The sequence below is a fragment of the Pinus tabuliformis genome, chromosome 9 (genome assembly GCF_031772625.1).
Source record: "Pinus tabuliformis cultivar Carrire ecotype Pingquan chromosome 9, CPIR1, whole genome shotgun sequence".
In the NCBI taxonomy this organism is placed as follows: Eukaryota; Viridiplantae; Streptophyta; class Pinopsida; order Pinales; family Pinaceae; genus Pinus; species Pinus tabuliformis.
This window is the reverse complement of record NC_142307.1, coordinates 768,998,797-769,026,658: the sequence shown is the minus strand read 5'-3', so window position 1 is coordinate 769,026,658 and position 27,862 is coordinate 768,998,797. Positions and strand designations below refer to the sequence as shown.

General features: G+C 40.0%; 1 protein-coding gene across 1 annotated transcript in view; it reads left to right on the top strand.

Annotated features, from left to right (window-relative positions):
• Positions 1-27,862, top strand: part of LOC149150995 (uncharacterized) — a gene marked incomplete at its 5' end in the record, with an annotated part of 307,727 nt that overhangs the window by 128,798 nt on the left and 151,067 nt on the right. The window contains one exon of the mRNA XM_089443022.1: positions 20,650-21,013. Within this exon, the coding sequence (XP_089299148.1) occupies positions 20,650-21,013 (364 nt within the window). The remainder of the gene's footprint in view (positions 1-20,649; positions 21,014-27,862) is intronic.

Here is a 27,862-nt window from a genome sequence, read left to right as displayed (position 1 = left end):
AGGATCTGATACCCAGCAAGATGCCTTCAGCGCTTGATCAGCAGTTTTATGAAGTTGTGATCCTCTGGATTTTATAGGCCATTTAGAGCCTCATTTCTTATGTATTTTTCTATTTTGTCGATGATATGTATTGCACTCGGTGCCATTTTGATATATTCACCTTTGCATGGTATATAAATGAGCAAACTTTGCATATTTTGTCTCTATTGGCTTGGAATCATGGTTTTACATCTTAAAAATAGTTTTGTTTCATTAAAAATTAATTATTTAATGTATTTTTTAAAACCGGTTCGTTTAGACCAAACCAGTCCCGGTTAGACCGGTTCCGGTCGGTAAACCGGTTCATTAGGTGGACCGGTCCGGTCACCGGTTCCGGTTTTAAAAACACTGGTTGTATGTGCTTTCATGATCGTTATTATCTTGTGAACTAATCTGCATGTTAATTAATGATTCTTTCGTATGCTTGTGCGTTGCTTTTAGGATAATTCCATTACTTTTCTTCTAGAGGCTCGCTCTTTTTTCCCTTTGCGTGAAGGAACCTCTTATGCATTACAATTGATATTCCACAAAGATTACTTCCTTGTTGTCACCAAAGTTATGTGCATGTCTTCTTATGTGTTTATTGCAGCCAAGGCACATCTTTGAGATCACCGTTATGGCAACTGGCCGTATTTCCGGTTGGGGCTCCTACTCCAAAATGGTGTGGGGTCTGATTGGGACTTCACATCAAGGAGACCTCCTTCCCTGTTGGCGGCATCCAACACCGTCAACAGGCTGAAATTTGATCCCAAGATGCATATTTTAGATATTGAGCAGTTTTGGAAATTAAGTTTTCTGCAATAAGTTAATTGCTGGAAACAACAATTACATTGAAGCAGAAAGTAAATTTATTCTGTAATGTAAAATTTTTTATTTGTCTAATTATGATGCAATGAATTAACTTCAGAGGCAAAATGCAGATGCTGAAATTATTTTTTTGGAGGTATAAAGATGAATACAATTCGATGAGAGTGCAACCGGGAATCTCAATTTGAATTTTCAACGAACAAGGGTATGATTTCGACCTAGTTTATATTATATAGTCTAAGTTGGGGATCCTAGGTCAACCAACTAGTTGGAAATTCAATTTTTTGAACTACATTAGGTGTTGAAATGCACTAAACTTAAGACAGAAATTTATAAGTGTAAATTCCAACAAGCTTGACAATGGTCTCGTCTAGTTCAAAATAAAAGATGTAATTCTTAGACTAAACTATGAATAGACATTTTAAAATTTCTGAAATGCACAAGAAAATAGAGACTAAATGCTGTCAAACACCAAAAATTATGTAATTTCCAACAAACTAAAAGGGTTGCAAATTTATGATTAAATGGATCAGAGAGGGAGTAACTAGTGCCTACTTATCATTTGGCCAATGGAGTCTTTCAAATCTGTGAGGAGGGCCTAGTTTAATCTAGAATAAGGATTCTAAGGGCTGCCCTAAGGCATGCCACAAATAATCCTAGTAAGTGGAAATAGAGAGGATTTCAAGCAAGGAGATGTCTAAATGTGTTAACAATTTCAAAGTTAACAAAGTGTTTATCTACCTAGGGATTCCTAGCTGAATGACTATTTTTGGATAAGCAATAAGCAAAGAAAATCTTAGATGAATAATGAAAAAAACGAAGAGAGAGCTAAGATAAACCAGACTTAACTATTCACCATTGAAGAAAATCTTTCTTAGTTAGCTTGATTCATTCCTCTTGCATGTTTGAAATGCTTGCTCCAATCCACCACAATAAGATCAAACAATAGCCCTTGCACAACATGATATGGAAAGAAGCCCAAAATAAGTTCCAAAGAGAGCAGAATAACTATTGCTCACTCAACAACAATAATTACGAGTGAGGGGGGCTTCTTATTTATAGAGTTCTAAGGTTAACTTCTTTAAATAAAATAATAATAATATTCTAGTGATCATGTTTGCCGAGTCAAACATATATAATAATATTACAAAATATGAAATTGGTCATCAAAATAATATTTTAATCCCCTCGTGGGCAAATAAAAAACCCTAGGTCGAAGGTCTACTATTGAATTTTCCTTAGGCCCTAGATCTAGTCTATGGCTAACCGAGCACATACCACATTAGAAACCTTCAACGAACTATCACTTTGCACAAAAAAAAATTATCTAGTAGTGAAATCAATTAAGTACACAGAGATTTGAGCCCAAAGCTCGATTATTTTATTAATCCATTAATAAAAGAATCATGAAGCTCTCGTACCAGGGATCATGGTTGTCGATCACTAATACTAGTATACATAGTATATAAAACTAGGGCTTGCGATCTGCTTCTTGAGATCTGCAATTTGCGCAAAAAGAGAAGAACAAACCATAACTTGCTGAAGATGTTCTCTTACTACTAGCCCATTTAGTCCTGATTTGTCTTGACACCTGATACTAGTATACATAGTATATAAAACTAGGGCTTGCGATCTGCTTCTTGAGATCTGCAATTTGCGCGAAAAGAGAAGACCAAACCATAACTTGCTGAAGATGTCCTCTTACTACTAGCCCATTCAGTTCTAATTTGTCTTGACACCCGACAGGTCCTTTGCCTGCTTTAACCATAAAGAAATACCCCTCTATCCACCAGTTGCTCACAATGTATATACTCCTTCAAGTGCACTGTACATCAGTTCTTGATCATCAACTACTGATAGAGATGTTGATCCTTTAGGATCACTGTATCCCCGAATCACTTTAGCACTCATAATCACTAGATCTTTTTAGATGATTGTACATTAGGTACCTTTACTAGCTCCTACAGACCCTGAGACTTATTTGCGTTCTAAAACTAGGTCTGCGGCTACCTCAGAAACCATTTTCCTTTGCGGCTAAGTAACAACAACCTCCACTTACCTGTGTTCACCACCAAAATATCTCAGCTGACCTCCACAAGGGATTTCCTGCTACTTAATCCACCTCGTTCCTACTTGTGTACAAATTGAGGGTTAATGTCACCTTCCTTAGGGTTACGACCCTCCTTTACCAGTGTAGAACAAACTCTAATCAAGGGCCATATGCCCTTTCCTCTAGAAAGACAACAAAGAAATTTTCAGCCTTCTATTCTAGAAAAAAGATTTGTATGGAACCCTCAACTAAGGACATCCTTAGGCCTCCTTCCTTTTAGACATAAATCTTCTGTCAAATATAGAAATAGACCTCTTCAATGTGTTCTCTTGAAATTGTGGTTCCTCCTCTAGGCTTGTCATTCCTCTTGAGAAGATTGCTATGGATGTTAGCTTTGCTCTCAACCCTTTTTCTGATCACTGTTCACAATGACTTAGGTATTGGGCCTCCTTCAACAGCTTGGATAGATCTATTTATTGGCCTAGATTAGGCCCTAAACAAAATTGGCCAAATTTCAGCTCTCCAAACCCTCGATCCTCTTGTTGATCTTAGACATTCCTCATAGAAAAAGAGATGATGCAGCCTTCTCCAAGAATAAATTCGGCCTCATGAGCAAAACTTGTCCCTCCTAGGACACTCTTAACACAATGGAGGTCACATCTCTCTTGCACACAATGTGTGAGACCTCACCTTAGATTTCCTCTATTTATCGTTTTTTCTTTGGTCACTTAGGAAACCTCTAGACTTAGGGTTTTTCGCTTCTCAACCCTTAGAATAATTAAATATTTATTTTAGGTCCTAAACTCACATCTTGGGTCCAAAACCCCACTTTTGTGTAAATTTCCCAACCAGCCGCTTTTGGTGGGTATCCTTCTTGGAAATACCTTTTGAGCTACCCAAAATTCCAACACTCCCTCTTTGTGAGGAAGGTATATCCTTTACGCTTTTAGTTCCATGATTTTCCTTGCATGTTCATGGCAATCCTTGAATGAGTCATGACCTTCCTTATTGTGAATTTTAGGTATGTTCTATCCTTAGAGCAATTTATTTCAATTTTCACGGTTAGTTCAATATCTTTTCCAGATTAGCAATCACATCAGCATAATAGTAAATTGCAGATAGAACATAAACATAAATCGCAGAAGAAAAGCCAAGACAAGAGGACACAAGATGTGGCGCTAGCCAGGGACAAACCCCAATGTGGGGAAACCCTCGATCAATTCTTCTTAATGTTCTTCAATAGTTCAGCAGAGACAGAGAGAGATAGTACATTTACAACAAAAGTCAACACTTTGACTTATCTAAATAGAAGCATAGATCATCTCTAAGAAGATGATACATGAGGTAGCTGAACTCAATTGAAAACATGTTGCTTCAACTGATTCTCCAAGTTGACTTCATCACCATGCTGCACCTATCATTGTGTTGTACCTCATCATGCTGCACCTCACTGTGTTGCACCATGTTGCACCCATCATCACTATGCTGTATTTCATCATGCTTCACTAATCATGACTTTACCCATCACTGCACTGCATCATGTACCATAGCTGTCCCATGTACCATTGCTGCACCATGGCCAACAATGCTGATCTACACCATGCTGCACCATTGCTTCTGTCATGTTGTCACACTGCTTTAGCTGCTGGCTATGGCCTATGGCCTAGCCCAGCAGCAAGATAGACTATGATCCCATAGTCTTAGGATACACACAAGACTGTCATCAACATGTACAATGCTGATCTGTATGTTATAGGAGCTTCTTCTCATCAAGGTAGGGAGGTTCCTCATTGCTGTAGCAGTTCGTTTAGCCAACGTAGTATAGCCCTTCTAAACTGTTGATAAGAATCTCTTGTGACAGCGATTGGGATCTCCTCATAAAACATTCGAAGAGACCTCTCCTTTCTGCGTGGGTGATCTTCAGGACTGTGGCCAAGATGTGCACTGAAAACACATTCTTTGTACTGTTAACTTACAACGGATAGGTGGTGTCTAAGTCTGCGTTTGCTGCTGTTATGACTATGAATGGTTAGGGTATATTTGACTATTGTAATAGCCCCTAATCAGTCACCAAGACAACCCTCCTTAGTTGCGACCTACCCTTGGAGAAGTGGTGGCTCCCTTCACTATTGTTCTGGGCATAGACAACCCTCAATACACCCTATGTTGCCCTCCAAATAGCTCGTAGGGCTTGCGGCCTACCCACAACAGCCTACACTGCCCTTCACCAAGAGTTTTGCACCCAAGAACACCTCCACGCAGGCTGAAACAGTCTGCCCTTATCTCGGCCCTCTAGGGAGTTACCTCGGCCTCCCTTACAACAAACTTGACCCTAAAACAACCCTCTTTCTCCCACGCAGGACTGCCTCTACTTGCTGCGGCTAGGGCCTGATAGACTTGCGGCTAGGGCAACGTGTATAGGCCTTAGATCTCCCTTGCTAAGATTGCGTTTGACATCCTTTAGATAACCAGGTTAGGGCAGCATATGAGGGCCTCCTATCACCTTTTGCTGCATCCAAGGGCTGTCTCAAACCCTTCCAAAACAGCGTATAGATTAGGGCATGACTGTGATTAGCTAGGGCATCATAAGACTGCGTTTAGGCTTCATGCTAAGGCTCCTTTCCTCCTGCGTCTAGGGCTTCCTCCTCTTAGACTTCTCTTCCACTAAAACCCAAAACAAGTGGAGAGAAATCAAGAGTGAAGTGTGTGTTCAAATGACTATCAAGTCACCTCCTTTTATACTAAAACGTTGAGCACACGTGGGGGTTATTTGGTTGCTGGCCAACCTTGATGAATTGTCCCATAACACAAATAAATTCATATCTCCATGAATACTTATCGGAATCGGATGATCTTTAGATCAATCCTACACCTCTCGATGAGAGGGATCCAAGAAAAATATCAGCTGCCATAAATAAGATGACCCAAATGGAGTTTGGCCATAGTTGCCAATTTTAACACTTATGTAGCCATATCCGTCTTGGTATGTGCCACGACTTCTTTGTACTTGGCCAAGATTTGTCTTGCTTGGTGCATGAATGTTCTTGCATGCAACATGAATTTTCTATTGTGATCCATGCCTGTCCTTGTAGGATCTACCAATTTCCTTGCACCACCATGAATGTTGTCTCATGGTTTGTGACTGACCTTGCATGGGTTGAAAACTCCTCTATCTCATTAGAACTTGAAGATTCATACTTTCATGGGGCAACTAACAATCCTTCGCAGACTCGCTCTGAAGCTAGACTCCCTTTAAGACTACACAACCTCCACTGGCTCGTTCTGCTTCCTGTGCACACTCTGATCCACGTTCCTTCAAAGTAGCTCCGATACCATGTTGAATTTTGTTTAGGCCCTAATTTTGGTCTATGGCTAACCGGGCACATAAACACACTAGAAACCTTCAACTTACAATCACTAGAAATTCTTTAACAGTGAAATCAATTAAGTACATAGAGATTTGAGCCCAAAGCTCGATTATTTTATTAATCCATCAATAAAAGAATCATTGGGCTCTTGTACAAGGGATCATAGCCCTATATCAATAGCACAACTAGTATACATAGTATACGAAACTAGGGCTTGTGATTTGCTTCTTCTGATCCACAATCTGCCCATAAAGAGACAAGAAAAAAACATAACTTGCTGAATATGTCGTCTTACTACCAGCGCTTTCAGTCCTCATTTGTCTTGACGGTTGGCAGGTCCTTTGCCTCCTTTAACCAATAGAGAAATATCCTTCTGTCCACAAGTTGCTTACAATGTATTTGCTTCTTCAAGTGCACTGTACATCAACCCTTAAACATCAATTACTCATAGAGTTTTTGATCCATTAATATCATTGTATGATTAGCCCCAAATCACTTCAACACTCATAATCACTAGATCCTTCTAGATGACTATACATTAGCCATCAAAAACTTGTTATTCACATTTGCATTTGTGAACAACCTTCATGAACAATGCTCAACAAACCTTTCTCCTTGGAACAACCACCTAATTTAACCATCGTTGACCTTGCTTGGTTCTGTGGTACGTTTACTGGCTCCTACAAACCCCAAAGCTTATCTTCCCTCTGAAACTAGGTCTGTGACCACCTCAGAAACCCTTTTCTTCTAAGGCCAAGCAACAACAACCTCGTCTTACTTGCATTTACCACCAAAATATCTTAGTTGACCTCCACAAGGGCTTGACTGCTACTCAATCCAACTTGGCCCTACTTGTGTACAATCTGAGGTTAACGTCACCTTCCTTAGGGTTACGACCCTCCTTTACAAGTGTAGAACAGACTCTAAGCAAGTGCCAATACACCCTTTTGTCTGGCCAGACAACATAGCAATTTTCAGCCTTCTATTATAGTTGAAAGAGATGCATGGAACCCTTGGCTAGGGATAGACTTAAGCTCCTTTGGTACGAAAGTGGAATGAAGCTATTACACATCGTTTTCCAATCTATCATGAACGTATTCACAAACCTCCAAATATTCTGTCAAGGGCTCAAATTCTGGCCCATAATTATCTAGTGCAAACCCGAGGCAAGTGCAGCCTTTGAGTATGCACACCCTCCAAGAGGAACAACATCATTGGCGAGGGTTGCATCACGGAAAAGCTTCCAGAGCTTGTATTCATTAAAAGGAAACTCAACGATACCAAGTTTGTGTGCGGCACTCATTGTGTATTTTCTCTCACTCCATTTGTTGCATCAAAGTCACCTTGGGCCGACAAGGATGTGTATGATATATGGATGCTCGATTAAGAGACTTCAACCTTTGTTGGAAGAGACTGCCCCCATTGCGAAAGGTGGCAAATCATGTGCATGCTTCTGCTTCTTTAAATGGAGTTCAACAAGATTGGTATAACAGTTATTTATGGCAACCAAAAGAGAACCATAGGTTTCGTCGCTGCAAACTCAAATATGACGATAATAATTATATTTACAAAGATCAATATGAAGCTACGGACGACGGTGGATCTCAACAAGTTCAAACTAAGAAATATGTCCAATTTTTCAGAGAAAATGTTGAAGACTCTAATGAATTGCAAACATTGCCAGTACCACCCATACCGATTTTGCTTCTTTGATCTTTCAACCTTTGAGCATCATCTTGCTTTCTCTTAAATGTGTTCCTTGCCTCTAGATTTCTAGTATGTGCGCAAACTTCAATACCCTTTATCTCTTCATCCAAAATGTGAGCCTTCACTCTTGTATAAGAGCTTACCTAAATTGCACCTCCATTTCGATGTACCCACAACATCCATTTGCTTGACTTTGGTAACATATCTCCAAAGAGGATAGTATTCTTGCTGCTTGGTTGCTTGAGAAGCTCTAGGGCCACTCAAATCACCAATTTGAGAAGCCATGAATGCTGCAAAAACATAAAATAAATCTACTCACCAGAAAAATTGTTGCCAACACCCTTCTTCCTTTTGGAAATGCGCCAAAGCTTGATCCTTATGCTCCAAAACACAACTAAAATGCTTGCCGTTGCCGTAGGAAGCTCCTCTTGTTGAAGAATGTGTGAGAAAAGAGTGAATAAAGTGCCTTTTTTTTATAAAAAGGAAGAGGTTATAGAGTTTGTAGAGAATTCTAATTTTAATTTTTTAAAAATAAAATTGGCTTAGGATTGAATTAAACTTGATGAAAATGATAAATTTAGTGTTTGTGGGCCATAGAAGGGCTCCATGTTCTTCTTGGCCACTTGAGTGGGCCCACACAATCGATGTTTCAAGGTTTCGACATGTCAACATGTTTCAGGTACTAGTATGCTTGTTGAGGTGGTATTTCCTATAGGTTGAAACCTTGTAACCTGTAATGTACTATCTCATGGGATGGGGGTTCCTGAGCATACACATTGTTTTGGAGTAAATGTCCTTGAACTATGTCGACCCTCAAGCTCTCATCTTGACTCAGGAAAACACCAACTGTCTTTACTCACGATCTCAAAACCTTCGTAACCCCCAACGAATCCACTAGACTTGTCCCTTAGTGCTAAAGTTGGCAACTAGGGCCAATTTCCACTTTGGACAACTCATTTGATGGAGATATTTATTGCATTGAATTCCTCTTTTCGAGAGGACCAAAATCGACCTAAAGATCACTAAATTTGGACAAGAAGAAACATGTTTTTGAGTTCAGCCCACACATATAAATTGTCAAGGTAAGCCACATCATCATGTAGACTCATGAAACCCAAGCGACATGTCTCTTGATCCTCAACGACTTTATAAATAAGGATGCCCTCAAACCTCATTTGGCACCTCATCAACTCACACGTTCTTCTTTCTCCTGATTTGATTGGTTTGTACACCTCATTGGACAGCTGATCTGCTCACTCGTGTGGTAGAAAGGAGGATGAATTTGAGGAGGCCTAATTTTAGATCTATTGCAGGGTTTGACCAGTGTTAACCAAGGGTTGTTTGATCTCTGTTAATTGCGATTTTCTGGGAGAATTTCCGTTTGGGCAAGCCGAATTCTTGGGCACAGAAACCGAGGCAAAAGGAGCACTTTGACTTGTGTTGACCGCATGCCTGTTTGACCACAGAAGTTGACTACAGGTTGACCAAGTTTGACAGATGATTTGTTGAATGTTTTGGGCTGACTTTGACTTGCAAGAGAGGCCGAGTTCCTCTCTCCTTTGACTGAGCTCTTTTGGAGAAGTTTGACTGGACTTTGACTATCATTGACTTTCTGGTTAAGACTGATTTCACTACTATTGATTGAGGGCAGAATTGTAGATTTGACAGGTATGTTTTGGACAATGGTTTTGATCATCTATTGGCAAGTCAATTTTGACTTTATTGTACTCTGTCTGTTGAACATTTGATATAATAATAAGAAGAATTGAGCAAAGGGTTTCCCCATCTTGGGGTTTTTCCCTGACATTCACCAAATATTGGTGTTCTCTTGCCTTGGCTTGTCTTTTGCATTTATTGTTTATGTTCTATCTACAATCATTGTCAATATAATGAATGGTTAATGTGATTGCTATTGGTAATTAAGTGGAAATTGTCATTGGGCTGGCAAAAGGATATTGAAGTCATTGTTGCAATCATAGAACATACCTTTGTTAACTAAAATTAACATGGAATCTGAGCACTGGTGAAGACAAGGCCCAAGCAAGAGAGAAAAGCAATCACTAAGAGATATGTTGGACAAAGATTATTGGACAAGTCTCAATGGCCTCTACATCTTACTTCAAGATTGAGGACAAGCTCAATGACAAATTTGACTATCATGCATGGAAGATGACTTTGGACCTGACTTTGGAGGAGCATGAAGTATTGGACTATGTGCAGGGAAAAGTGGTGGAGCCTCCTTCAAATGCACCGACTACTGCTAAGACAAAATATAGAAAAGGTGAGGTCAAAGCAAAGAAAATTTGATTGACTCCATTCAAAAGCATTTGGTTTCCTATATTTTTGATTTGGGAACTTCTAAAGAGATATATGATAAGCTGGTTGGGATGTTCAAAGCGAACAATGCAAATCAAATCTTCTTTCTCAAAAACAAGTTGAAGGATTCAAGATGGATAAAGGGGAGTTTATGCAATCCTACTTCATGAGAATAATTCAAATCAAGAATGACCTATTGGAAAAGTTATTGTTGACAGGGAGCTCACTCTCATTTTTCTTGGAGGTCTTTCAAGACCATGGGATGTATTTGTCACCACCATTCTCAACAATGACATGATACTTGGTTTCGATGAGTTATTGGCTAGATGCACTCAAGAGGAGACTAGGATGATGGAGAGAGAAAAGTCCTCCAATGAAAATGAGCCTGCAAAAAGGAAGAATAATGCACGTCCAAGGAGACAGAGTCAAGTATCTAAACAAAAATTCAAAGAGGGAAGAAAAGGAAGATGTTATAATTGTAACAGGTTCAACCAGTATGCTAGAGAGTGTCCTCACAAGAAGAATTTTCTAAGGGATGACGACAACAACAACAACAATTTCGAAGGCAATCGCAAGGGCAAGTTGATGGTCTCTATCAAGTTGATGGAAGTCCTTTGGGAGCTTTGGCGAGTGATACTTCTCTTCAATGTGAATTATGGCACCAGAGGTTTGCCCACTTACATTACAAAGTCTTACTTGGGGTAAGGAAGATGGTCGTAGGTATGCTCGAGTTTAACATGAACAATGAAGGTGTTTGTCAGGGTTCTGCATTTGGGAAACATAAAAAGGGACTGTTCCCTCCTAGTGAAATCAAGACTACCGATATTCTTTAATTGGTCCATTCTGACCTATTTGGTATCTTTCTCGTAACATCATTAGGAGGATACTCATATTATCCAATCTTTGTGGATGACTACTCATGCGAAACATGGATCTATTTCTTAAAGAGGAAGGATGAAGCGTTCAAATGGTTATGTTCTTTCAAAGCATTGGTGGATAATCAAACAGGGAAGAAGATTAAGATGTTGAGGATCGACAATGGAACCAAATATGGATCAAATGAATTCAATGACTTTTGCAGAGAGGCTGGCATTAAGAGGGAGACAACTGTTCCATACAGTCCTGCGCAGAATGGCATTGCTGAAAGGAAGAATTGAACAATCATGGAAGCCACCCGTGCCATGATTTATGATCAAGGTCTACCAAAGTTTTTTATAGGGAGAAGCGGCCAACACTGTCGTATGTGATCAAAATAGGGGCCCACATCAAGCCTTGGATTTCAAGACACTCGAGGAAGTTTTCACTAGTAAGAAACTAGATGTTTCTCATTTTATAATCTTTGGTTGTCCGATATACTTTCATGTGCCTAAAGAGAAAAGGAATAAGTTGGAAGCTTCCGGGAAGAAAGGTATATTTGTTAGATACAATGAAAACTCAAAGGCATATTGAATATATGTACTTAGTCAAAGAGATGTGGAAGTAAGTCGTGATGTTATCTTTGATGAAGACATTGCCCTTGGGAAAGCCAAAGATCTCCCCATCTCAAGGAAGGGTGTTGATGATGCTGCGGAAAACAAGATGGACCTTCGACGGATGAGCATATGCCCGATGTTGATGGCCCAATGGATTTTGTTAATCCATTTCCCGGTGACTCCTCTACCTCAAGAAAAAGACCTCCATGGCTCAAAGATACTCTCGAAGATGTTGAAAGACATATTGCTCGAAGAGGCACATTTCGTGAAAGCAAGAAGCCAAACAGGTATCAAGGCTACTTGGCTGCCATGAGTACTATTGTTCAAGTTGAACCATGCACGCTTGAAGAAGCTGTAAAACACCAAGTATGGAAAGATGCGATGAGTGAGGAATATGAATCAATCATGAAGAATGATGTCTAGGACGTGGTGCCTAGACCTAAGGACAAGTTCGTGGTCATCTCAAAATGGATTTACAAAATTAAACACGGGTCTACTGGAAGTGCTGAAAAATAGAAGGCTAGGTTCATTGCTCATGGCTTCTGTTAAAAGGAAGGAGTGGACTATGACAAAATATTTTCACCGGTTGCTCGATATACGACTATCTGATCTATTATTATTCCCCTCACTGCCAACCAAGGTTGGAGCCTACATCAGATGGATATCAAGACAACTTTCTTGCATGGCTCACTTAAGGAGGAAGTCTACTTGGAACAACCACAAGGGTTTGAAGTACAAGATAGAAGGACACATGTCAGCAGGTTGAAGAAAGCCCTTTATGGGTTGAAGCAAGCCCCTAGGGCTTGGTATGAGAGGATTGACAGTTATATCATGAAGTTTGGATTTACTCAAAGTTATGCTGATCCAAATCTATACTTCAAGGTTGAAAAGGACATGCCTCTCATTTTGGTCCTTTGTGTTGATGATCTCTTTCTGACTGGTGCGGACCCTCTCATTTATCAATGCAAGAGGGAGTTGACTTCCGAGTTCGAGATGAAGGACCTAGGATTGACACATTACTTCCTAGGCTTGGAGGTCTAGCAAAAGCCAAGTGAGATTTTCATTTCTTAAGGAAAATACATTGTAAAGTTGCTAGAGAGATGTGGGATGGTGGAATGGAAGTCTATGTCTACTCCGATGGAATTCAACTTCAAGAAGCTATGTGGAAGTGTTGTTGAGCCTGAATTAGTAAACCCTTATGAATACAAACAACTTGTGGGGGCCCTGATGTTCTTGGTAAACTCCCGACCGGACATATGGTTCGCTATAAATACTTTTTGTCAATTTATGGTTGAGCTTCATCACATGCATTGGATTGTTGCTAAGAATCTCTTGAGATATCTTTGTGGCACAATCAATTATCGGCGAAAATAAATTGCCGAGAATTTGAGGCTACATGGATATTCTGATGTTGACTGGGCTGGCAGTGTGGTGGATAAAAAGAGAATGTCAGGATGTTGCTTTTCATTGGGATATGGTTTGATTTCTTGGATGAGCAGGAAGTAGAAATTGATTGCTCTAAGCATTGCCGAGGCCGAATATATTGCAGCTAGTATGGTCTATTATGAAGCTGTTTGGTTGAGGAAGCTCTTAAGTGAGCTATTTGAGCATGTGTTGGATACCATCGTTATCTATTGCGATAACCAAAGTGGGATTTTCCTTTTAGGGAGTCTCGTGTTCCATGACCACTCCAAGCACATTGATATCAGATACCACTTTATCTCAGATATGGTACAACGGGGAGCAATAAGCCTCCAACACATCAGGACTGATGAGCAGGTTCCTGACATCCTCATGAAGGCCTTAGGTAAGGACAAATTCTTAACCTTTCAAAAGAGACTTGAAGTCGTGGACGGACCCTCCCATGATGGTCCCGCTTGAGTTGAACATTGAGCTTTGGGAGCTACTAGGGACCTGGGGTACTTCTTAGAGCTATGTGCGACCATGGGGTGAGTGGTTCACCTTACCTTATAGGTACACTGTGTACAAAGTTAGTGGTTCACTTTCCTCTGCGATACCCCATGTTGATATATGAGAGCATAGGGTGAGTGGTTCACCTTCCCCTATAGCTGATGGTATATGCATAGGATGAGTGGTAGACCTTTTCTTATGGCATATGAGCAAGATGAGTGGTTCAGCTTCCCCTGTGGATGATCCAACATATATCTTACCCATGTAGTTTGGGACTCTTGAGAAGTACCTCTCATCTGGTCAATGAGTTAGGAAAAGAGTGTAGGAACCACAACACTATAGATGTACGCATCCTGTACTATGGTAGTCCTTATGCCTAGGAAGCATGATGTTCAATAACTTGATTTGTGATCAAGTCCAATTGGGGTTTTACCCCTAGTTATGTGTGTTAATTTATGCAACTAGGGTCAAGTTCCACCTTGGACAACTCATACGACGGAGATGATGATTGCATTGAATTCCTCTTTTCTAGAGGACCAAAATCGACCTAAAGATCACCCCATTTAGACAAGCAGAAGTTAGTTTCTGAATTTATGTAGTCACTCATGTACATTGGGATAGGTCGGCCTCACACACATGTACAATTGGACAGGTCGGCCTCAACATCAAATGGACCCCCATGGAAGCCTATAAATACAAGAGACTTCAAGCTCATTTGATCATCATCGTGAAGCATCTTCTCTTCTTTTATTGTTTGGTTCGCACAGGTTTGACAAAGATGTTCGCGCAAGGTCTGAAATTACAGTTCTGAGGCTCGCACATGTCTAGGGTTTTTATTTTCCAGTCGCACGCTTGCCACAGGTTAGATTTGACTATAGTCACACGCTCACAGTGCCTCAGAGAGCGACTGGGAAGCCACAGTCGCTCGCATAACATCTTGAAGGGTGCGACCGAATATCTGAGACAGTTTTGAGATAATCCAACCATAGTCGCTCACGTATAGTGCTTCAGAGGGCGACTAGGAAGTCATAGTCGCTCTCTCACAGTGTCTCAGGGAGAAATCGAGAAGACATAGTTGCTCACAGAATAACTTGATGAGTGTGACTGGGTATCTGAGGTAGGGTTTGACAGTTGACCGCAGTTGACCATAGATGTATGAAGGTTGGAAGGTTTCTCTCTGTTGTACAGTAATTCCGGAAGTCTGCTTTTGATTTTTTTGGGTAAATCTTTGCTGGATGATTATGTATTGGGGTCATTGTACTCTCTGTTGAAACATTTCATGACAATCTAATAAGAAGATTTGAAAGGGTTTTCCCCCTAGTGGGGTTTTCCTTGGTCTTTGACCAATGTGTTGTGTCTTGTGGTTGTGCTATTGTCTCCTTTGTCATTGCATATATTGTTCTATCTTCAATTAGCGTTTATGATTGTAAGCATTGTTAATAATTGGATGCATTACTAAATGAAAAATTGATTTGAGCTGAAGTAATTGTAACAACATAGAACAATCTGAAAAATTAACATGGTATTAGGGCTAAGGTGAAGGAAAAGCCCAATAGGAGACAAACATTGAAGCCATCATCCTTGGAAAGTTGAAGGAGCTTATCTAGTTGAAATCAAGATGTCTTACTCTACCTTCAAGGAGCATGAGAAGTTGTGTGACATATCTAACTTTGTTGCATGGAAAGTCAGTTGGAGATTGTAATTGACAACAATGATGTGTTGGAGTACATTCAAGGAAGAATGCCCGAGCCTCTAGAAAATGCTTTCGCTTCTCTCAAAGACAGGTACAAGAAAGGCGAGTCCAAAGCAAAGCAAATTATAGCTGATGGTTTACAAGATCATTTACTTGCATATGTTGGGAATTTAAAGAAGTCCAAAGATATGTATGATAAGATAGTTGACATGTATTAAATCAATAATTTGAATGAGATCATCACTGTTATGTACCTAGGGGGGATAATATGGGGTACCAAGGGAGGTACCCAGGGGGGATAATATGGGGTACCAAGGGAGGTACCCAAGGTAATAATGTAATAATGGGATGGGCCATAGTAATAAATAAGGTGGTTAACCCATGTCATGTAAGGGACCACAAGTAGTTAATAATAATGTAATGGGCCCATGGTATTAGTTGATGGTATGAGAGAACCATGGTAATGATGCATGGTATTGTATGTATGAGGCCTATATAAAGGCTATAGACTCCACATGGAGGATATGAAGAGGAAGAGAAGTATTATTGTATGAACAGGCATATGGCTTGTGGAGTGTTCTCCTTCCTTAAGGAGTGAATGTATGGTGTTGCCCTAGGGGATAATAATATGGGGTACCAAGGGAGGTACCCAAGGTAATAATGTAATAATGGGATGGGCCATAGTAATAAATAAGGTGGTTAACCCATGTCATGTAAGGGACCACAAGTAGTTAATAATAATGTAATGGGCCCATGGTATTAGTTGATGGTATGAGGGAACCATGGTAATGACCCATGGTATTGTATGTATGAGGCCTATATAGAGGCTAGAGACTCCACATGGAGAGACATGAAGATGAAGTGAAGTACTATTGTATGAACAGGCATATGGCTTGTGGAGTGTTCTCCTTCCTTAAGGAGTGAATGTATGGTGTTACCCTACCATAAGGGTTTGATAATAAAGAAGCATTTATATCTATTTGATCTTGTTATTCTTGGGTTATTGCTATTGCCTTATATTCTTGGGTTAGATCTACAACAATTGGTATCAGAGCTACAACAAGTGGTACCGGAGCTCTTTCTTGGGCAAACCGTGGAGATTTTTTTTTCATTTTTGCAGGGTTTCTCGGGTGGCGAATTTGCAGATCAGATCTATACGTTTTGGTGCCAGATCTGTAGAATCTAATTGCAGATCTGTATTCCTTGTGAAAAAATACCCAAATTCAAAAAAAAAATCAATTGAATCGGAGTCCGAATGAAGGAGATATCGCTGATTTAAAAATCAGTGGGGTTGCAGACAATTTTCAGGACAGCGAGTTTGCGGCGCAGATCTAGAAGTCCTGGTGCCAGATCTGCAAGATCTAATTGTAGATCTGGAATCTTTGTGAAAAAACACATGACTTCAAAAAAAAAATCAGTCGAATCGGAGTCCGGATGAGGGAGATATCGTTGATTTAAAATCAGCTCTTTTTGCAGAAATTTTGGGTGACGCCGGGAGAGTAGCAGCGCAGATCTGAAATTCCAGTGTCTGAATCAGGATTTCTATCACATGGGCAGATGCAGAATGATTGCTCCATTTCTAAAAACAGGCCATAATAGGGATTCTGAGCAATATTGACGAAACTGTGACAATTACAAATTTTCGCCAAGTAAGTGAATTTTTTCCAAACCATTCATGGCTTCTAGCAGGTATCTATATTTTACAGGAAAAGATGATGGTCCTACTATTGAAGAATTCATAAAAAGAATAAAGTCCGATTATGGGATATGTTGGAAAGGTAAAGCATGGTTTAATTTGACAGAAGAGGCTGACAGATGGTGGAGATCACTTGGCATCAAACAGTTTGGCAACCTGCCTGATGAAGAATTTGAAAAATTACTTTTAGACAGATGGTCTCATGCTAGAAAACAAGATAAGGAGAAACATGTGGGGTTATTTCCTACTGGTATATCCTTATTGCAGGTTCATGGATTGATTCAGAAGGAGAAAATCGTTGTGTCTATAAATCCTAGTTGCAAGCAAAATCTTATCAGTGTTAATTTGGCAGAAAGATTGCAAATTCTAGCAAAACAAATTGAACATACACAGGTTGATGATAAGGATGTGCAAATCTATAAGGATCTGAAGCTTTCTATGGATAAGTATGTGTTTCATGGTGATTTTTATGCTTCAGATATGGATAACATGGATGTTGTTTTGGGATACCCTTGGATGGCATTAGTGGGTACTATCAATATTAATGTGCAGAAGAAATTCCTGAAGCTCTGGTATAAAAAGAAGAAAATTACATTACAGGATATTTCCATCCATAAACAGGTAGAGCACATGGAGGCTGAAGCAGAAGATGTTCAAGGGACTGACATATCAGATGATGAGCCTTTGATGATCGACAATCAAACACAAACAGAGGCTGCAGAAGAAAAGGTTACAGGTGATGATTCATCAGAGGAGGGCTCAGTGGTTGAAATCATATTGAAAAAGAAGACACCACAACAGGCACCACAGCAAGGTGAAGTCAAACAAAAGCCATCGTGGGTTAGAACTTCAACATATCATCACCCACATCACCCAGCAAGACAACAATCAAGATGGCAACCAATTAGCCACATGGACAACAAACCCCGCAGGACAGATCGAGAGGAACAAAGATCCACCTACTACACATCCACACAGAAGAGCTACCGCAGTCAACTTCCATCTCAAGAGAGCGAGGCACCAGCGAGATTGAGGGTTCACCTTTCTCTGGGATGGCTAGATGCACGTGCATGGTATCAGTGGACTACTCTTTTGAGTAGATCTTATTATTTATGTTCTTCCCATGTTTCGGGGACGAAACATGTTTAGGGGGGTGGAATGTTATGTACCTAGGGGGGATAATATGGGGTACCAAGGGAGGTACCCAAGGTAATAATGTAATAATGGGATGGGCCATAGTAATAAATAAGGTGGTTAACCCATGTCATGTAAGGGACCACAAATAGTTAATAATAATGTAATGGGCCCATGGTATTAGTTGATGGTATGAGGGAACCATGGTAATGACCCATGGTATTGTATGTATGAGGCCTATATAGAGGCTAGAGACTCCACATGGAGAGACATGAAGATGAAGTGAAGTACTATTGTATGAACAGGCATATGGCTTGTGGAGTGTTCTCCTTCCTTAAGGAGTGAATGTATGGTGTTACCCTACCATAAGGGTTTGATAATAAAGAAGCATTTATATCTATTTGATCTTGTTATTCTTGGGTTATTGCTATTGCCTTATATTCTTGGGTTAGATCTACAACAATTGGTATCAGAGCTACAACAATTGGTATCAGAGCTACAACAATCACTTTGAAAGATCAACCCAAAGACACCAAGATGAACAATGGAGAAGTTGTACAATCCTATATCATGAGGATATCTCGCCTTAGAGATCAATTGCAGAGAGTTGGAGAATTTGTGCTTGATAAGTATTTAGTGATTGTGACTCTTAGAGGTCTCCCTCCTATTTGGGAAACCTTCATTACTACTATAAGCAACAATAATGTCCTCCCGTCATTTGATGAAATTGTTGGAAAGCTTACACAAGAAGAATCAAGGATGATATCAAGAGGAAGAATTCGAAAACGTGAAGAAGGAGAGCCCACTGCATATATCACTCATGACAAGAAGAAAAAAAAAGAAGGAAAAGGAGGTCCATCAAGAAAGCCTCCTCCTCAAAATGCAAAAGAAAGAATGATAGAACATCATCTCATATTGAATGCTATAATTGTCACAAGAAGGGTCATTATGCTCGAGATTGTCCCGAGAAGAACAAAGGGCCACGTTACAACACTAGAAGCAACAACAACAAATACAATAATCAAAGAAGAAAAGATGATCGAAGAAATGACCGTGATAAAAGATATGAAAGAAGAAGAAGAGATACCTCAAGTGACCATGAAGAAGATTGTCGTCCTCAAAAGAAGTCAAGATTTCCCAGGGATGAAAGTAATGTTGTAAATCAATTTGAATACATTCTTATTTCTGCCCTTACTAGTTCTTCTCCTCTGAATTCATGGGATAGTTGGTTGGTTGATAGTGTCCCACTCATAATTTCTCTGGATATAAGGAAGTTTTCTTTAATCTAGTAGAGAGGGAGACTAAGTTGAAGATTATTCTTGGAGACAACTCCACTCATCCTGTGAAAGGTTTTGGGTCCATCAAATTTCATTTGAATTCTGGGGAATCAGTTTTGCTGCATGATGTTATGTATGTGCTAGAATTAATGAAGAATTTGGTATCTATATACGCTTTGGAAGATAAAGTGATGAGGGTTGCCTTTATCAAGGGAAAAGTTTTGGCTTGGTTTGTTGGTTCACCTTTGAGAGATGCGTTCACATTGGCATCATGATTTGAAGGGCTCTATAGTCACTGGAAGGCCACTTCTAGTATTGGTTCATAATACTAATCATCTAAGTGAGTTATGGCACCGAAGATTGGCTCATCTACATTATGATGCCCTTCCAAAATTGAAGAAATTGGTCTTTGGTTTTCCCGATGTTCAAGCCCAACATGATGGAGTATGTCCAGGTTGTGTGAGTGGAAAGAAGACAAGGGGACCATTCCCCTCTAGAGAGAACAAGACAACTAAAATCCTCCATCTCATCCATTCTGATATATGTGGTCCAATGCCCGTGCAGTGTATTGGTGGCCATCTCTACTATATCACCTTCATTGATGACTTCTCAAGAAGGACATGGATATACTATTTGAAACACAAGGATGAAGCCTTCGAAATATTCAAGGAGTTTAAAGCTTTGTGCGAAAATCAAACAGGGAAGAGAATCAAAGTATTCAGGTCCGACAATGGTGGGGAATACATGTCAAATGAGTTCATAACATTTTGAAAGAAAGAAGGAATAAAAAAGGAAACAATTGTGCCATATACACTCGAACAAAATGGGTTAGTGGAAAGGAAGAACAAATCTATATTAGAAGTTGTCCGTGCTATGCTCCATGATCAAAAGCTACCAAAGTTCCTTTAGGCAGAAGCAACGCATGCTGTTGTATATGTTCAAAACAAGGTGCCTCATCAAGCATTGGAAAAGAAGACCCTAGAAGAATTGTTCACAGGTGTCAAGCCCGATAGTAGCCCTCTACGTATCTTTGGATGTCCCGTATATTTTCATGTGTCGAAGGACAAAAGGAACAAGTTAGAGGCTACTGGAAGAGAAGGTATGTTTGTTGGTTATTGTGAAAATTCCAAAACATATAGAATATATATTCTTGGTCAAAGGAAAGATTGAAATTGGCAGGGATGTAACATTCGATGAAGATGCCGCTCTTGGAAAAGCAAAAGACATTCCTCCACCCCCTCCTCTCGAGAAGAGGAATGATGATAGGGATATTCTAGATGGTACTTCTGTGCCCAAGTCCGAGACTAGTATTGTTGATGATCCCATAGAGCCTATGGATCCCTTAGATCCTCTAAGTGATCCTCTTACTGGGAAGAGACCACTTTGGCTCTGTGACACTCTACATGATGCTGAGAAACATGTTCTCGTTCAAAGATCATTTAGAGAAAGGAAGCAACCATGCAATTACCAAGGATATGTTGCAGCCATGAGTTCTATGATTGAAGCTGAACCTTCCACATTCGAAGAAGCGATAAAAGAACAAGTTTGGAAAGATACTATGGCCAAGGAATATGAATCAATTATGAAGAATGATGTTATGGGATGTTGTGCTGAGACCGAAGGGGAAATCTGTGGTGACTTCAAAATGGCTTTTCAAGATTAAACATGGAATTGATGGTAGCATTGAGAAAGACAAGGCAAGATTTGTGGCTCAAGGATTCTCACAAAAAGGAGAGGATTATGGTGATATCTTTGCACTTGTGGCTCGATACACGACCATTCGTTTGATAATAGCCCTTGCCGCAAGTCAAGTTTGGAATCTTCACCAGATGGACAAAAAAACAACATTCCTCCATTGTATGTTACAAGAAGAAGTGTATGTTGAGCAACAATAGGGATTTGAAGTAGAGGATCGAAAGACACATGTTTGCAAGTTGAAGAAGGCATTGAATTGTTTGAAGCAAGCCCCTAGAGCATGGTATGCCCACATAGACAATTATTTGGTGAAGTTAGGATTCGCAAGAAGCAATGTCGATCCCAACCTCTACTTCAAGGTCGTCCAAGGTATGCCGTTGATTTTGGTTTTATATGTTGACAATCTATTCTTGACAGGTAGTGAGTCTCTGATGATCGAGTGCAAGAGGGAGCTAGCCTCTGAATTCGAGATGAAGGTCCTTGGACTCATGCACTACTTACTAGACCTTGAGGTGTGGCAAAGCCCTGGTGAGATTTTCCTTTTGCAAGGAAAATATGTCGTGAAGATGTTAGAGATATTTGGAATGACAAAATGTAAGTCCATGGTCACACCGATGGAAATGAACTTCAAGAAGTTATGTGGAGAAATTGCAAGACCAGATTTGGCGAATCCATCCAAGCATAGACAGTTGATTAGGGCTCTGATGTTCTTAGTAAACACCTGTCCATACATATGTTATGCAATGAACACGTTGAGTCAATTCATGATCGAACCTCTCCACGTACATTGGATCACTGCAAAACACATTTTGAGATAATTTGCATGAGATGATCACACTTGGTCTGAGATATTTTGCCAGATATTTTCTACTTCATGGATACATTGATGCTGACTGGGTAGGAAATGTTATCAACAGGAAGAGTACATTTGGATGGTGCTTTAGTGTTGGAACTGCCATAATATCTTGGATGAGTAGGAAGCAAAAATCCGTAGCTTTGAGCATCGCCGAGGCAGAAAATATTGTCATTAGCATGGCTAGTTGCGAAGTAGTTTGGTTAAGGAAGCTCTTTGGAGAGCTATTTGAGTAGGTCCTTGATACTACAATGATATATTACGACAACAAGAGTGGGATTCGTCTGGCAGAGAATCCTGTATTTCATGACAATTCCAAGCACATAGAGATCCGATATCACATCATTCAAGACATGCTGCAGAGAGGAGCTGTTAGACTCCATCACATATCGACATATGAGAAGATTGCAGATATTCTCACCAAGGCTTTGCCGAAAGGGAAATTCTTGGTCTTCAGAAAGCAGCTTGCACTGATGGATGTGACCACTCTTGATAAGGGGCAACGCTGATTGAGGAGGCTGAGCTATCTCTTCCCCCTTGTTGAGCTCCCAGGGTGAGGAATTGAGATAAAGGGCTCTTAGGGTTGAGAGATCTTTGGACAATAGGGTGTTGCCTCTATCTGTTACCCATAGGGTTGGAGATGTTGCTCCCATCTCTACCCATAGGGTTGGAGATGCTGCTCCCTTATCTAGTCTATGTAGAGTATACCCCAGTTGACATAATACCCACAAGCCAAGCTTGTTGGAAATACCACTCCCCATTTGGACAATGGGTTGAGAGTGTACTTGGGGTGTACAACCCAAGCTGATTATGATGCAGGTGTTCTAGCTCATGACTCTTGAGGGTCATTGATGGAAAGATCGACAGACAATAGTATTGGGTTGAGATTTGCTCCCCTTTGTGGTTTCGGGTTGAAAATGAGCTCCCCGATGTGATTCTAGGGTTGAGATGTGCTTCCCTGTAGGTTTGGATATCCTATTTCTCGATATGGGTTGAGATATGTGACTCCCCCATGAGATAGAGGGTGGAAGCTAATGCTCCCCGATTCTTCTTCTTTTAGATTTGAGAATGTTTCAACAGATAGAGTTGAGCAGAGATGGAGACGACATGACGATAGTATGACTGGATAATGTGATGATCAACGAACAAATATTGGCTGGTGGAATTCTTCCTAATTGAGAGGGAGTGTTAATTTATGCAACTAGGGTCAAATTCCACCTTGGACAAGATATGATGAAGATGATGATTGCATTGAATTGCTCGTTTCGAGAGGACCAAAATTGACCTAAAGATCACCCCATTTGGTTAAGCAGAAGTTAGTTTTTGAATTTATGTACCCACTCATGTACATTGGGACAGGTCGACCTCACACACATGTACAATTGGACAGGTCGGCCTCAACATCAAATGGACCCCCATGGAAGCCTATAAATACAAGAGACCTCAAGCTTATTTGATCATCATCATGAAGCACCTTCTCTTCTTCAATTGTTTGGTTCGCACAACTCTGACGGAGGATGTTCGCACAAGGTTTGACCGGACATGTCTGAGGCTCACACTCGTTTAAGGTTTCTGTTTTCTGATCGCACGGTTGTCGTAGGTCAATTCCGATTGCAGTCGTATGCTCGTAGTGCCTCAGAGAGCAATTGGGAAGCCACAATTGCTCGCATAATGTATTGAAGGCTGCGATCGAGGATCTGAAACAGTTCTGACATAATCCGACCACAGTCGCTCACGTACAGTGCTTCAGAGGGCGACCGGGAAGTCTAGTCGCTTGCTCATAGTGTCTTAGGAGTGATCGAGAAGACATAGTTGCTCGCAAGTCATAGTCGCTCACTCATGGTGTCTCAAGGAGCGACCGAGAAGACACAGTCACTCGCAGAATAACTTGATGAGTGCGACTAGGTATCTGAGCTAGGGTTTAACAGTTGACCACAGATGTCTGAAGGCTGGAAGGTTTCTCTCTGTTGTACATTAATTCTGGAAGTCTGCTTTTGATTTGTTTTGGGTAAATCTTTGCTGGATGATTATGTATTGGGCTCATTGTACTCTCTACTAAAACATTTTACAACAATCTAATAAGAAGAAGATTTGAAAGGGTTTTCCCCCTAGTGGGGTTTTTCCTTAATCTTTGACCAATTTGGTGTCTCTTGTGGTTGTGCTATTGTCTCCTTTGTCATTGTATATATTTTTCTATCTTCAATTAGTGTTTATGACTGGAAGCATTATTAATAATTGGATGCATTACTAAATGAAGATTTGAATTGGGCTGAAGTAATTGTAACAACATAGAACAGTCTGAAAAATTAACAATGTAGACTGAATTTTGTCAATGGAGAGTGGCAAGGTCTTGTGACTGACTCTCGATCAATTCTTCTTCATTATCTATATTAGTGTTCAACAGAGTTGAGATGAGATGTAGACGTGGTACATGATGACAGAATGGCATGGTGATTGATGGTTTGATATTGGCAGGTGGAATTCTCCTTAGTTGAGAGGGAGTGTTAAAGTTGGCAAATAGGGCCAAATTTCACTTTGGACAACTCATTTGATGGAGATATTTATTGCATTGAATTCCTCTTTCAAGAGGACCAAAATCGACCTAAAGATCATTAAATTTGGATAAGGAGAAATATGTTTTTGAGGTCAAGCCCAAGCATGTGTAAATTGTCAAGGTTGACCACATCATCATGTAGGCTCATGAAGCCCAAGCGACATGTCCCTTGACCCTCAACAACTTGTATAAATAAGGATGACCTCAAACCTCATTTGGCACCTCATCAACTCACACATTCTTCTCTCTCCTCATTTGATTGGTTCGTACACCTTATTGGGTTGCTGCTCTTCTCACATGTGTGGGAGAAAGGAGGACAAATTTAAGATTTGTTGTAGAGTTTGACCAACGTTGACCAAGGGTTGCTTGACCTCCTTTGATTGCGATTTTTCTGGGGGAATTTTTGTTGGGGCAAGACAAGTTCTTGGGCAAAAAAACCGAGCCAAAAGGTGCACTTTGACCTGTATTGATTGCAACACTGTTTGACCGCAGAAGTTGACTATAGGTTGACCAAGTTTGACAACTGATCCGTTGAATGTTTTGGGTTGGCTTTGACTTGCAAGAGTGGCCAAGTTCCTCTCTCCTTTGACCAAGCTCTTTTGGAGAAGTTTGACTAGACATAGACTGTTGTTGACTTTCTAGTTAGGGCTGATTTCATTGTTGTTGACTGAGGATAGAATTGCAGATTTGATAGGGGTTGTTTTGGACAGTGGTTTTGATCATCTATTGGCATGTCGATTTTGACTTTATTGTACTCTCTCTCTCTGTTGAACATTTGATGTGATAATAAGAAGAATTGATCAAAGGGTTTCCCCATCTTTGGGTTTTTCCATAGCATTTGCCAAATACAGGTGTTCTTTTGTCTTGGCTTGTCTTCTGCATTTATTGTTTATGTTCTATCTACAATTACTGTCAATATCATTAATGCTTACTGTGATTGCTATTGGTAATTAAGTGGAAATTGTCATTGAGCTGCTAAAAGGAAATTGAAGTAATTGTTGCAAGCATAGAACATACCATTGTTAACTTAAATTAACACTTGGCCTGAGGATCCGTAAAGGGACCTGATAGAAGGTATATTGTAAACCATTTTTCTTCATGCAGTAAGTTTGAATTGTGATGGGAGAACTGTGTTTTGTAGTTTGATAGTCTCAACATTTCGATCCTCAAGCAGGGATCATCTTGTGTTAGAAAATGCGTACCAAGGACAAGTGTTCCTAAGGCTTGGTGTCTAGCCTAGGAAAGAGTGTCCTAATGTGACCCCTTTTACTTAACTTTATGGGAAATAAAGTTAAAGTGAGTTTATACGTCATAAAGTGACTTTAAGAGAAATAAAATGATAAAGTAACTTTATAAACATAAAGTCATAAGGTACCTTTTGAGTAATTAATGAAAAGGGGACTAAGGGGAAAAGGTGTCTCATGGGTCAATGAGAGATTAGATCTCCACCCTTGATCTAATTGGCTAAGATCTAATCTCAACCATTAGATCTTAGGGTTAGGTCTCTCTTCTTAATGAGAGAACAAAAGGGAAAAAGGAAAGGGGAGAAGGCACCATTTTGCACATTTCTTCATGAGAGTTGGAGAAGAGAAGCAAATAAGGCTAAGAGAGTCATTCACATTTTGAGAGGGGTGTTGTAGCCTAGATTGTACACCTCGTGCGACAACGCTCAGGGCTGGGGTTGTCACTTTGATCCTTTCCCTATCCGTTTAAGCTATCTCCTAAATGAAGGCTAAGGGAGGTAGTCCCTATGAATGGAAGGATGAGAAAAGTTGTTGGAAACCAACAAGTCCAGGAGATACAACTAAATGGCCTAACAACTTGGTTGAAATTATTAGGCTAGTGTGATTATTAAGCACCACTCGATTAGATTTACTAAGATTACAAATTAGAGACCAGTGTCTTTGAGATTAATTACTTGCACAATTTGAATTAGATTACCAAGTAATCAGATGAATAGTTGTTGCAATATGCAAATTCTATCCTATATGAAATGCAAGACTTAATTCTATGTGAGATGCAAACTCTTGGTTACTTTTAGTTATATGCCTAGTCTAAGTTATTCCTTCTCCTCAATTCTTTTGAAGCTAGTCTCAAATGCAAGTTGTAGAGAGAAGTCTAAGGGAAGTATGTAACCTCCACACCAAGTTGGCCAGGAAAGATCCTAATCCCATGGAGTTCTAACCACGCGAGTGCCTTTGTTCCTACAAGGGATTGCCCACAAGAGAACTGCAAGGTCACCTTGTTAACTGCAGATGAGGGTCTAGACTTCACAAATTGTTTGAAGAAGGTGTCCTATCTTCTTACAACTAAGCTTATGCTTGGACGTATATTTTATAAATGCACTTTTACCTAGAATGAAATGCAAGATATGAGTGATTGGTTCAGTGAGATTATTAAATGAACCAAATGTTTGAAAATTACTTGAAACAAGATGCTCACAATGATATAGAAAATGGCAAGAGTAATTAATGAAGCACTCAATTCCAATGAAACAAAATTAACAAGTCCAATTACTTAAGTGCTTATAAGAGCTTGTTAATGTGCTACTTAATTCCTCTTATGATAAACAATTATGCACAAGAACAAATTAGAGCACCTTATCACTTAGATTATAGGCCAATGAAGCACAATAGATATTAATAACAAGCACTAATAGAGACAAGCACAATAAGAGATTGCTAACAGTGTGTTGACGGTGCTGGACTTGCCAACATTCAGGGGATCTCCCTGATATGAAGTCCCAATCAGACCTCACACCGTTTGGTGTAGGAGTCCAATCCAGTATAATGGCCCGACTACCAAATCCTTAGAGATTTGCCTTGACTCTAACTGTCAACACAAGAAAGTGATGCAACAGTGTCTTCAAAAAGCAAGGGAAGTGTGCCTGGTGAGTGTACAATGCAACTGTGTCTAGGTTCTTCTACTGCAAAGGGAGAGAGAAAAGTGAGCCTCTAAGTCAGAGGTAAGAGTACCACCCAGGAAGAGACACACACGAACCAGAAGGGCCTGTCCAACATCCAGCGGAATAGTCCATAGCAGATGCGACAGTCGTTGCAACCAACAAACAAGGGGATGTCTGTCTAAAATCCAATGGAATAGTCCATGGCATATGAGACGGTCGTTATAACCAATAAGCAAAGAAAGATCTGTCTAGTGTCTTGCGGAATAGTCCACAAGGATGAGACAATGATAACAACTATTACATCACTTTCTCAACAAGATAAACACTAAAATAACCAAAGTAGTTCAACTATCTTAGTACATGTGAAAGCAAACATGAAATACAA